This window comes from Radiomyces spectabilis, assembly GCF_025331425.1.
Source record: "Radiomyces spectabilis strain NRRL 2753 chromosome Unknown BYT42scaffold_5, whole genome shotgun sequence".
NCBI classification, from domain to species: Eukaryota; Fungi; Mucoromycota; class Mucoromycetes; order Mucorales; family Radiomycetaceae; genus Radiomyces; species Radiomyces spectabilis.
Window position 1 is genome coordinate 341007 of NW_026251930.1, and position 11033 is coordinate 352039.

General features: G+C 45.4%; 3 protein-coding genes across 3 annotated transcripts; all 3 read left to right on the top strand.

Moving 5' to 3' along the window:
• The first annotated feature begins 222 nt into the window (after positions 1 to 222).
• Positions 223 to 1832, top strand: BYT42DRAFT_288432 (uncharacterized protein). The gene has a single exon (XM_051562874.1). The coding sequence runs from the start codon at positions 385 to 387 to the stop codon at positions 1693 to 1695; it is 1311 nt and encodes a 436-aa protein (XP_051424283.1). The 5' UTR covers positions 223 to 384; the 3' UTR covers positions 1696 to 1832.
• Positions 1833 to 2006: 174 nt separating this feature from the next.
• Positions 2007 to 4668, top strand: BYT42DRAFT_564893 (phosphatidylinositol 3 and 4-kinase-domain-containing protein). Its single transcript, XM_051567798.1, has 3 exons — positions 2007 to 2760; positions 2863 to 3655; positions 3721 to 4668. The coding sequence occupies exons 1-3, from the start codon at positions 2104 to 2106 to the stop codon at positions 4644 to 4646; spliced, it is 2376 nt and encodes a 791-aa protein (XP_051424284.1). The 5' UTR covers positions 2007 to 2103; the 3' UTR covers positions 4647 to 4668.
• A 1356-nt stretch (positions 4669 to 6024) lies between these two features.
• BYT42DRAFT_643877 (tRNA synthetases class I-domain-containing protein) lies at positions 6025 to 10929 on the top strand. The gene is made up of 19 exons (XM_051572625.1): positions 6025 to 6906; positions 6972 to 7030; positions 7086 to 7236; positions 7305 to 7409; positions 7490 to 7609; positions 7668 to 7816; positions 7877 to 7983; positions 8046 to 8144; positions 8212 to 8315; positions 8402 to 8491; positions 8573 to 8701; positions 8767 to 8906; positions 8980 to 9073; positions 9142 to 9489; positions 9557 to 9637; positions 9710 to 9847; positions 9950 to 10141; positions 10215 to 10477; positions 10567 to 10929. The coding sequence occupies exons 1-19, from the start codon at positions 6151 to 6153 to the stop codon at positions 10646 to 10648; spliced, it is 3207 nt and encodes a 1068-aa protein (XP_051424285.1). The 5' UTR covers positions 6025 to 6150; the 3' UTR covers positions 10649 to 10929.
• Positions 10930 to 11033: the final 104 nt, after the last annotated feature.

The window sequence follows — 11033 nt, forward strand, 5'->3', positions numbered from 1 at the left end:
TGATTTGATTAAGTCGTCATGCTTTCCTCAAAAGGAGCCCCCCGCCACCCCGCGGATATAATGGCACTGATATTAATAAAATAAAACAGGGTCGCCATATATACAAAAGCAAATGTGTACGACTACATGAAGAAGCTACTTTTGAAAGGCCTCGTCGGATGATGAACAACAGTTACATTCGTCAACGGGAGCGAACGGTAGGAGTTGAAAGCCCAGTTGCCATGGCACGGCTAAACATTTGCTTAACCCTACTTTTTTTTTTCTGAGTTTTTTCGCTACTTATACAAAAAAGAGGGAATTTAATATGAAGTAATAGATCTTCAACATTTTTTCTTCCTCCATCATTCAATTGTTTCCATTTGTTCCTCTTTTTTTGCGGTGCGCATGACGGATTCAATGGCTAACATTGATATCGAAGGCGAAGCAGATCGCCGGGAATCCAATTCACCTGGACATCGTCGAGAAATGTCGGCAGCAAGCGCCATAGAAACCGTTCCATCGCTATCCTCATCTATACAGTACCCTGACGGTTTATCAGAGATTGGACCTACCGCTAGCCGAGCGACCTTCTTTTCACAAAGATCGCGTCCAATGCTGTGGAATATGCTTTCCCACCTACATCGCGGTCGACACGACGAAGAAGACGTAGTATCCCGGCCCACAATAACTAACATGCCCAATGCTTATATCGCGCCCGATGCAGCCGTTGAAACATCTACCATGCTGTCACCGCGATCCAACCAGCAACCTCTTCCCTATTCGGTATCGTCGGTCGGTCGGCAGCCATCTGTCAGTTCTTCCTATACAGACGAAATCAGCAGCATCAACGCGCGGAACAGTATATCCAATGCGACCGTCGAATCACCCAATGCCCTTGCCCCCGCCGGTTCCAGAGCCACGTCTCTTCAAGCTCCACCTTCTCTGACCCTTTCGCCCGTCAGCAGTCGTGCGCCGTCAAGGCGACCTCGTTTCCGATCTCGGTCGTTTGCGGCTTCGTTTGTTTCAGCATTCCGAGCGCCGACGACACTCTCGCGACCACCTAGTTACAAGCAATGCGCCAATGCCGAGGCTGAGCGACTACGAGAGCAAGATCTGGAAGCGATGCGAAGGTTGGAAGTGTTGTATAATCGGGAGACGCACGGGCTAATGCAACGATTACTGTGGCCTCTTCCGGGCGATACGGAACGAATTCGCACCACTGACGTACTCAAGGAATGTTGCCTTGTGCAGTTTACGGGATTCCATATGGCGTTTTGGATTGTTTTACTGGTTTTCGTGGGAGCGGTTTCGGTGTTTGTGGATTTGCCTCCGGTTGCCTATCTGTTGTGGGTACCGTTGGCGCTGTATATTGTCGGTGCAGGGATCAGTATTCAGATCAACCGTCGACGGTCGGAAGAGATTGAAGGACTGGAAGAACAACTTGCGGAAGCCCGTCAACGCCGTATGAACGAAATGACCTCGGCGGTGCGTTTGCCCGATAATCACTACTTTGAAATCGTCAATAATCCCAAAAATCACAGTCATCCCGTGGTCACACTTCTTCCTCCACCACCTTCCTATCCTCGTGCAGCCATTATGACGACCACCAATGGATCATTATCGTTGTCCGATGCACCGAATAGCATGACGACGGCACCATCCATTACACTCACACAACCGCAAAATGACAGTTCACCTTCTCATCCATCTTCCTGACTTATTTATTAGCGATTTCATTCTGATAACCATTTGTATTTTTATTTCTTTTTTATTTTTTTCACACCGGTTCAAACCGATTTATGTCATGTTAGTACAGTAATATTTTATATCATTTAATCACTTGCAGAATTTTTATGTCCTACGTTTTTATATTATTTATTATTCTTCTTTTGTTTATCGTTAATCATCCAGCAGCATTGTTTATATCAATGACGCTTGATGGGTTTTTACAGATACTTGAAGGGGAGGACAAACAAGGCCTTTGATTGGCCGAGGGCTTTCGGACCAACCGCTGACTGGTTTCCCTGTTTTTTTTTTTTTTTGTCCAAATGAAGCTCGTTCCGCGCCAATCCCCAGTTATCATGCATTTGAATTCAGAATTTTATTTGTCCTTTTCCTGAACGCATGTTTAGTCGGTCCCACCATCCTTCCACTTCGTCAGGGCAAGGTGCCTACAGCCGTTTGCAGCAAGACGATATCGACGATGAAGATTATGATCAACTCGTAGAAGCTATTTCACACCACCCCAACTCTATTCTGGTTGCCGGGCATCATGTCTTGCCAACCCTGCCACAACCTTTTCCCAATCTGCCGTCATCCGAATCAACCTCTGAACCTCCTCCCATCGTGCCACGTTCATCATTCAGCTCAAAGAGGCCTAATATACCCGATGCCACTAAGCGCTTCTTGAAGAGCAAGTTGCCCAACGTCGTCTTTCGAAAATCGCTGGGTCCCACTGCCAGTTTCGACTCTTTGCCCAGTGTCATTCTCGCCGACATTCAGAACGGTCATATGCCGACCCAAGCCGATCCTCTGCTAAAGGAAATCGACAGTCGTGGTTGGACGATTGTGCATCGGCGACGGTACCGTGGACGACGCAAAGCCGATAAACATACCACAAGGCAGAAAAACGTGTACTCCCCTATTCCGTCTTTATTGGTGGCGGACGATGAATTCCATCCTTCCGATAAAGTAACCTGTTCGGTATTTGTCAAATGGGTGCCTGAAGAGAGAAGAGATCCTTCGGCCATGACCCTCAAAGATATGACCGAGTCCACACGGGTAAGTTTTTGTTACAGGAGATTAAGAGAAAATGATGGGGGGGGATGTCCGTGACTGGATGACTCAACGTTGTCATGCGACTCACGGTCCACCGGCAAATAGGCTTACGATGACCCGATCCCTGTCAGCAAGCAACGGTTTGCAGAGATCGTGCAATCGGTGCGTTCCGCGATTGATGACGATATCCAGCCCACGCGCATCAGTCAAGGATCCAGTGGGTCTTACTTTTGTCGCAACAGGGAAGGCAAAATTGTGGGTGTATTTAAGCCCAAGAATGAAGAACCGTATGGCCGCTTGAATCCCAAGTGGACCAAGTGGATTCATCGTAATCTTTTTCCCTGTTTTTTTGGCCGCAGTTGCCTTATTCCCAATCTTGGATACCTTTCCGAATCCGCAGCGTCACTGATTGACCGGCGGCTCGGCACGATGATTGTACCACATACCGACGTAGTGCATCTGGCCTCACCGTCGTTCCACTATGATTACATGGATCGTCGGTCATCCCATTTAGGGTTGCCACCTAAAATTGGCAGCTTCCAATGTTTTCTCGATAAATACAAGGATGCCACCGTATTTCTGCGCGAACATCCCTTCTTACCGGAATCGGCTCACTCTTCGCTCAATCTAGGCCGAGCCAACTCTGTCTGGAGCGGGTGTCTTGGCCGAAACGATGATACCGATCCAGCCACGGACGTTGATGAGGACGAAGAAGAACTCATCATGGAAGGTTCCCAGCATAAACCACCCATGGTGAGAGACACGGCGGCGCGGAACAAGCGCCGATCGGCGTCCATGGATTCCCCTCCCAAATTTCGATGGACTTCCAGACTTCAAGACCAGTTCAAACGGGAGTTCGAGCAGCTTGTCATTCTCGATTACTTGATCCGCAATACAGGTAAGCACACCTCGTTGCTGCACCATTTGTCCGTGTTCATTTAACTTAAAAAAATTCCCATGTAGATCGAGGATTGGATAATTGGATGATCAAGTACTGTGAAGGAGAGCGAGGCACCCTCCCTTACTGGGTCAATAATCACAGCACACCAAGCCTCAATGGCAAACCTTCCAAAACACGTCGAGCACATATTCACGTTGCCGCCATTGACAATGGACTGGCTTTTCCCTTTAAACATCCCGACCAATGGCGATCTTATCCGTATGGCTGGCTCGCTCTGCCTGAAGCACTCATTGCTCGACCCTTCTCGGAAGCGACTCGACATCAATTCTTGACTATCCTGTCGGATCCTATTTGGTGGAGAGAAACGATCCAGGAGCTTCGCGAACTGTTCATGGTCGATTCCGACTTTGATGAGAAAATGTTTAGCCGGCAAATGTCGGTGCTCAAAGGCCAAGGCTACAACATCGTTCGAACATTGAAAGACCCCACATCCACTCCTTTGGATCTCGTAGCAGCGGAACGTGTCGTAGTGAACCAGGAAGAGATTCTGATTGAATATGACGAACGGATACTGAATGAAAGAGATCCTAGCAAGCAAACCGAGGAAACCGAGGATAATGGAGATGAGGATATTACAGAATCATTAACCGCCAAATCGGCCGATCCACAGAGCGACACTTCGCCAACCAAACCACCGGGTCCGCCACGATCCACATCGTATAATACGGCCCTCAAGACCAACGAAAGACTGCCTCGACGTCCCCGTTGGAAAGAACGGGTGCGTCATCGTCTATCACTCGATCTAGGTCGTCGCAGTAAATCCGTGAGAGACTGGCGTCTAGGCTCCCAAAGCGACGGCGATACCGATAACGATTCGGATGCCAGTTCCGCCCATTCCGAAGACGAAGAGGACCGTCTCAAGCAAGTCACCATCGTGATGGAAACCATAGAAGCCGTGAAAAGTAGAACCTACTTTACCTGCTGTTAATAAAAATTGCATCATTTTTTCCCTATCCATTAAGTTTTTCCTTGTGTGCTGGGCCTCTATCCATTCACTCGCTGGAGTCTCATGGTTCCACACGATTTTGCAGAAACCAAAGTGGGATGAGCAATAATTGAAGTGGAAGGACGGGTTGTTTTGTAGGATAAGCCACCAGGCACCGAATTTTAGCTCGTGTGTGGCCCTGGAAATTGGCCCAAACCTCGACCGGGAAGTTAAAGACTTGTCCGAAAAGGACGCTTTTTATTTCTCCACAAGGAGAAGCTGTAAATCACTCGTTCTCTTACACCGAAAAAATGAGAAGATAAAAGAAAAAAAAAAGAAAAGATGAGATGAAAGATCCTCAGCCAAATTGGCTGGCAAGTGGTGAAAGAAACAGAATCAACGGAAAAAACTGGTGAAAGATCCTCAGCCAAATTGACTGGCAAGTGATGAAAGAAACAAAGTCAATGAAAAAAACTGGTGAAAATTCTCGGCCAAATTGGCTGGCAAGTGGTGAAAGAAACAAAATCAACGAAAATAACTGGTGAAAGATCTTCAGCAAAGTGGCTGGGAAGTGGTGAAAGACAGGTTATTTTCACCAGTTTTTCTTGCTGTTTTTGTTTCTTTCACCACTTGCCAGCCAATTTGGCTGAAGATCTTTCACCAGTTTTTTTCGTTGTTTCTGTTTTTTCACAGTTTCTCCTTGTTGAGACATTTACTGAAGCGCTTTGCAGAATGGGAAACGAAACCTCTAAAGTCACTCAGATATAAATGTCACACGCGCTTCATTAATTCTGGACATAAAGTGTCTCTTTTTCCAAAAAATTTTATTTCACTTCACTTTTACATTTCACAGCTGGCCAGAACTGCGCAACTGCATTCAGTTCAGAAGAACACGAAGGTACATAGACATACCGATATCCTCAAGAGTAGAATAAACTTCCAATGTCAGTTGAGCTATGAATAGAGGCGTTATCCATGACGAGATAATGTCCTTTCATTTCTGAAACCGTACTTATCCATTTTATCAACAGTGGTCTTTAAAAAGCTTTATATAATACCCTATTACTGTTCCTATGTCGACGGTAACAATCAGTTGCATACGCAAAATTCCTCTTTTTCTCTCAAAATGGCGTTAATTCAACTAGTTACAGACAGTGTACCTAAATTCAATGTTGTGTTCGCTTTCCTTGTGGGTACTGTAACTATTACAGGAGTTTCCTTCTTTGACCAAGCCATACCCCTTTGAGATTGTGCCTGCTTAATAGATGAATTGAACTCAGTGGTCATGAAGTCAATAAATTGTGCTGCGAGCTACATTAACGCCCGCAAAGTTTTGCATTAAAACTCTATGCAACTTCAGTTACAACAGTAGAAGGATTCTCTGAAATTGAAAAAAAAAAGATGACTGGGGAGTCCCCGCCTGTGGCGAACCGGGGGGAATGAAATTTGAAAACGTCCGAAAACCAAGTGGAACTATTGTATTGAAGCGTTCCCCGTCTGATCGGCAATGGTGTACGGTGCCGCCTCAGGGGCTATGCTTAAAAGAAGAAGCGCTTTATCATTGTATACACGTCAGTCATGCGCATTACTCTGCCGTCACGGAACACGAACACAGCCACTTTCATACAGCCTTGTTTCCCGATCATCGCGAACGGATCGCATAGCCGTAGAGAAACCACGTAAACAATTTTCAGACACGTACGATGCGAAAACCGTGGAAAAGGGATGGTACCAATGGTGGGAGAGCCAAGGTTTTTTCAAAGCTTCTAGTGCCGATTATTACCCTGATCAAAAGCGAGGTTCTTACACCATGCTCACGCCACCACCCAATGTCACTGGATCCCTTCACATTGGCCATGCTCTCACAGTCAGCATAGAGGATTGTATGGTACGCTGGCGACGCATGTGCGGCTACGATGTCGCCTGGATTCCAGGCACCGACCATGCCGGCATTGGTACACAATCGGTGGTTGAGAAAATGCTCATGCGGGAACGTAATGTCACACGGCATGACCTCGGGCGAGAAGCTTTCGTGAAGGAAATATGGGAATGGCGACAAAAGTACGGCGATCGCATTCTTTTACAAATGAGACGTATGGGAGCTTCCGTCGACTGGGACCAAGTCTTCTTTACGATGGATCAGCCTCGATCTGAAGCTGTCCAAAACGCATTTATTCGCTTGTTCGAGGACGGACTCATTTATCGCGAAACCCGACTTGTCAATTGGTGTTGTGCTTTGGAGACTGTTATTTCAGATATTGAGGTTCGTTCCTTGTTGTAGAGACATGGATGACGCATCAAAATAACGATGGATGATGGGGAGAGCAGGTCGATTACAAAGAGATTCAAGGTCGTACGTTGCTGCAATTACCGGGACGATCCAAAGGGTAAGGAAAGGAGTAAGCCAAGACAAGAGGATGAATATTGATACATTCAATCCAGGGTTGAATTTGGTGTCTTGCATAATTTTTCGTATCCCATTGTGGACCCCGATCCCAATGGGTTGCAACATCTAACGGTGTCGACAACACGTATTGAAACCATGCTGGGTGATTGTGCCGTAGCCATCCATTCAAACGATCCCAGATACAAGGTACCCGATTGTCTTCTTTATATGTGGTTTACAAACAAGGAAAATTTAAACTCACACTTTATCACCAGGGTCTTCATGGTAAATTTGTGCGTCATCCTATCTTGGGCACGCAGTTACCTATTGTGTGCGATGATCAGCTTGTCGAGATGGAATTTGGTACTGGCGTCGTTAAGGTAAATAAAATAAAAAAATGGAGTGGACAAAAAGGGAAATTTTGACTTAAAAGAGTGAACATCATTCATTCTTTACTTAGGTGACGCCAGCGCATGACCCAAACGATTACGCATGTGCGCGTCGGCACAATTTACCCATGGTCAGCATGTTTGACAAGCTGGGGAAACTGAATGAACATTGTGGTCTCCCTGAACTTGTGGTAAGTATAACAGTGATAAACTGCCGGATGCAATGAGTTGACTGATGTTCATGTCTAGGGGCAAGACCGATTTGATGTTCGTGAGATCGTAATTAAGAAGCTTCAAGAGTTGGGTTGTTATGAAGGAAGAAATGATAAACATGCCATGCGCGTCGCTGTTTGCTCTCGTTCCGGCGACATCATTGAACCTTTACTTCAACCGCAGTGGTAGGACTAGAGAAAACGGTCTTTTGATTTGTCACCAGACTGATTTGGCAATGAACATAGGTACATTCGCTGCCAAGAGTTGGCTGCCGCTTCAAAGGAAAAGGTGGAGAACGGGGCTATGCAAATCCATCCAAGTTACCATGTGCAGGAATGGAACCGTTGGCTAGGTAAGACAAGCGAAAAGGATCCGGCATCCCAAGATGATAATCATTCATATTTGGGATTTTAGATAATATCCAAGACTGGTGCATTTCTCGCCAGTTATGGTGGGGTCATGAGATTCCCGCCTATCAAATTATTATGGACCATCCTCAACGACAAGATAAAGGTAATAATAATTAGATATGCCTCACTATGAAAAAAAAATGAAGATCTCCATTATAATGTATATTTAGACTATTGGGTGGTGGCCCCTGATTCCGTCATTGCCGCGGAGAAAGCGCAGAAGCTTTTGGAAAAAGAAGGATTTGGCAGAAATACATCGTATCAGCTGCAAAAGGTAAACCTTTCTTTCTTTACGTTTGCCTGCAAATAAGGCAAAAAAAAGAATATGCAATTGATGCAATCATTTTCATGCATTTGCAGGATGAGGATGTTCTTGATACATGGTTCTCTTCCGGTCTGCTACCGTTATCCGCGTTGGGATGGAAAGGTCATCCCAATGATCCCATCCCGGTAAGTGGCACATCTACGCCAAGAATTTTCTTTTGGGCTTTTGGTGAGTTTACTTTAATGCTAATTATTTGCCTAATTCAGCCGCGATATCCTTTGCAATTGATGGAAACCGGGTTTGATATTCTGTTTTTCTGGGTGGCACGCATGGCCATGCTTGCGCATCACTTTACTGGCAAGGCGCCGTTTGAAAATGTGTATCTGCATGCAATGGTAAAAAAAAAGCATGTTTGTTGTTTTGTATTCAAGGGGGGTTCTCAACATTTTTTTTTCTGCAGGTACGAGATTCACAAGGACGCAAGATGTCCAAATCACTGGGCAACGTGGTGGATCCCCTGCATGTGATCGACGGAGTCAGCTTGGACGTGATGAAAGACAATTTATTACACAGTAATCTGCCCAAAAAGGAAATTGCCACGTAAGTCGACCAAACGTGATAAGTTCCTGCATCGCAGCGATTCATCGTGTTGTATATTATCATTGTACTTTAGGAGCATCAAGAATATGGAAAAAGAATATCCGAATGGTATACCAGCCTGTGGTACTGATTCATTACGGTTTGCTCTGGTAGCATACACGCAACAGGCAAGTAAACTGACGAAGGAAGTGATCATGCCAAGAGGCTACAGAAAGAGCTCATGCTGGTCTCACAGACTCGACAAATTAACATGGAAATGAATAACGTGGTGCAAACCAGCTACTTCTGCAATAAGTTGTGGAATTTATTCAAATTTGGTCTTGGAAGATTGGAAAAGGAGGGCTTTGCAGTGGCCAGCAATCCACTGGAAGGAGTGAATCCGGCGCATATTTCTCTCGCCAATCGGTACATCTTATCACGCATGGCCGATGCAGTAGCGCGATGCCAGAACGGGTTTGAGAACTATCGTCCGTTTGAAGCAGCTGATGCGTTACGCCGATTCGTTGTGGAGGATGTGTGCGATGTGTACGTGGAGTTTTCAAAAACCGCACTGAATAAAGCTGATCTTGCGGCTGCCGAGAAGGTAAATTGATTTGCCTCCAATCAGCGTGCGTTTCATCTCCGGATAAACCAACGGTCCTCTGCATTAGGAAACAACGTTACATATTCTGCACGCGTGCATGGATACATCGCTAAGATTAGCTCATCCTTTGATGCCGTTTATCACAGAGGTAACATCAACAGTTCGGTCTTTATAACAATGTTTGTGAATGGTAAAAATGTCGAATAATATGGTTGTACAGGAATTATGGCAACATATGAAGTCTATTTTACCTTGTACACACGTCAAATCCCAACCCCCTTCCATCATGTTGGAAGCGTACCCGGCCGCGGATCAGTATGCACACTTGCACAGTGAACAAGTCGAATCCCATTTCAAGGTAAGACTCGATTACTTAAAAAGGATGACTAAGAAAGAAAAAGAGAAAAAAAGAACAAAAGCGAAACCCATTTGAAATGCCTGTAAACAAAAATGGAAATAGATTGTGCTTGCCATCATTCATGCATCACGGTCGTTGCGCCAAGGCCATCAAATCAGTGTTAGTAAAGAATTACCTTTTATTATCTATTGCGATAACCCGGGATTGGTTACGTCCGATGGGCCGCTCGCATTGTACGCTGAAGAAATCAAAAACCTTGTCAAAGCGTCAGAACTACGCATTTTGGATGCCAAGGTAAGTCAAACCATATTGTGTGTTTTTTTTGCTGTATCCTCTTATTTACGGTGAAACTGCGTTCACGGGTCAGGTTGACTCATCGCTCGAAGGGTATACCGTAAAAGCTATTGACGATCATCTCAAAATCCTCGTCCCCACACAAGCGGTCGTACGCGCTCAGCTGGAATGTGCGGCCGCAAAAGGTGCCGATGTGACTCAATTGGTCGAGACGAAAAAGAAGCTTCTGGAGAAGAAGTTAACCAAGATCTCCAAGGAGATGGAAAAATTGACGGCGCGAATTACTAAATCTGAATACACGGCATCGGTGCCGAAGCATATACAAGATAAGGATAGGTATGCACATTTTTGCTTTTTTACATGGAAGCCTTTTCCTTACAAAGGATACACGGAGGATTTTCCCTAATATGACTCTTTCTCCCTAGACAACGGATTAAACTGCTTATTCTGGAAAAAGAAACGGCACAGAACGACCTGAAACTGTTGAATAGTGCATTCACGTCGTAATGAGGTGCACAAAATATTGGATTTGATCTCTGAAGAAAATTCGGCGCATGCCCCGCCCCGCCCATTCTTTTTTCTCTCAGCGGAATCGGAAGGTCACGTGGAAATATGAATCAATTGGAACGCTGTGGCGGAAAAGAGATAGAAAACAAAAAAAAAATCAGGGGTGGAGCCAATCACATCGCTTGTATAGTATACTCGGGACCGCGAAAGTGAGGAAAAGGTGCCGAATCCGTAAAAGGATGATTATTTCCAATAAGAAAAGAAAAAAAAAATTACTTGCGCGCTTTTACAGTTTTCAGTGATTTGCTTGGCTCGGTTACCGGCCATCCAAGTCCCGGTTGCTGCGGTTACCATATTCTGCAATTTTTCTTTTTGGATACACGTA

Excerpts from the sequence above, each read along its gene's own strand:
- BYT42DRAFT_288432 (XM_051562874.1), top strand. The coding sequence starts at position 385 with ATGACGGATTCAATGGCTAACATTGATATCGAAGGCGAAGCAGATCGC.
- BYT42DRAFT_643877 (XM_051572625.1), top strand. The coding sequence starts at position 6,151 with ATGGTGTACGGTGCCGCCTCAGGGGCTATGCTTAAAAGAAGAAGCGCT. Across the intron at positions 7,031-7,085 it reads TTACCGGGACGATCCAAAGG|GGTTGAATTTGGTGTCTTGC; the intron begins GTAAGGAAAGGA and ends CATTCAATCCAG. Across the intron at positions 8,492-8,572 it reads ATCCCAATGATCCCATCCCG|CCGCGATATCCTTTGCAATT; the intron begins GTAAGTGGCACA and ends TGCCTAATTCAG.
- BYT42DRAFT_564893 (XM_051567798.1), top strand. The coding sequence starts at position 2,104 with ATGTTTAGTCGGTCCCACCATCCTTCCACTTCGTCAGGGCAAGGTGCC. Across the intron at positions 2,761-2,862 it reads ATATGACCGAGTCCACACGG|GCTTACGATGACCCGATCCC; the intron begins GTAAGTTTTTGT and ends ACCGGCAAATAG. Across the intron at positions 3,656-3,720 it reads TTACTTGATCCGCAATACAG|ATCGAGGATTGGATAATTGG; the intron begins GTAAGCACACCT and ends ATTCCCATGTAG.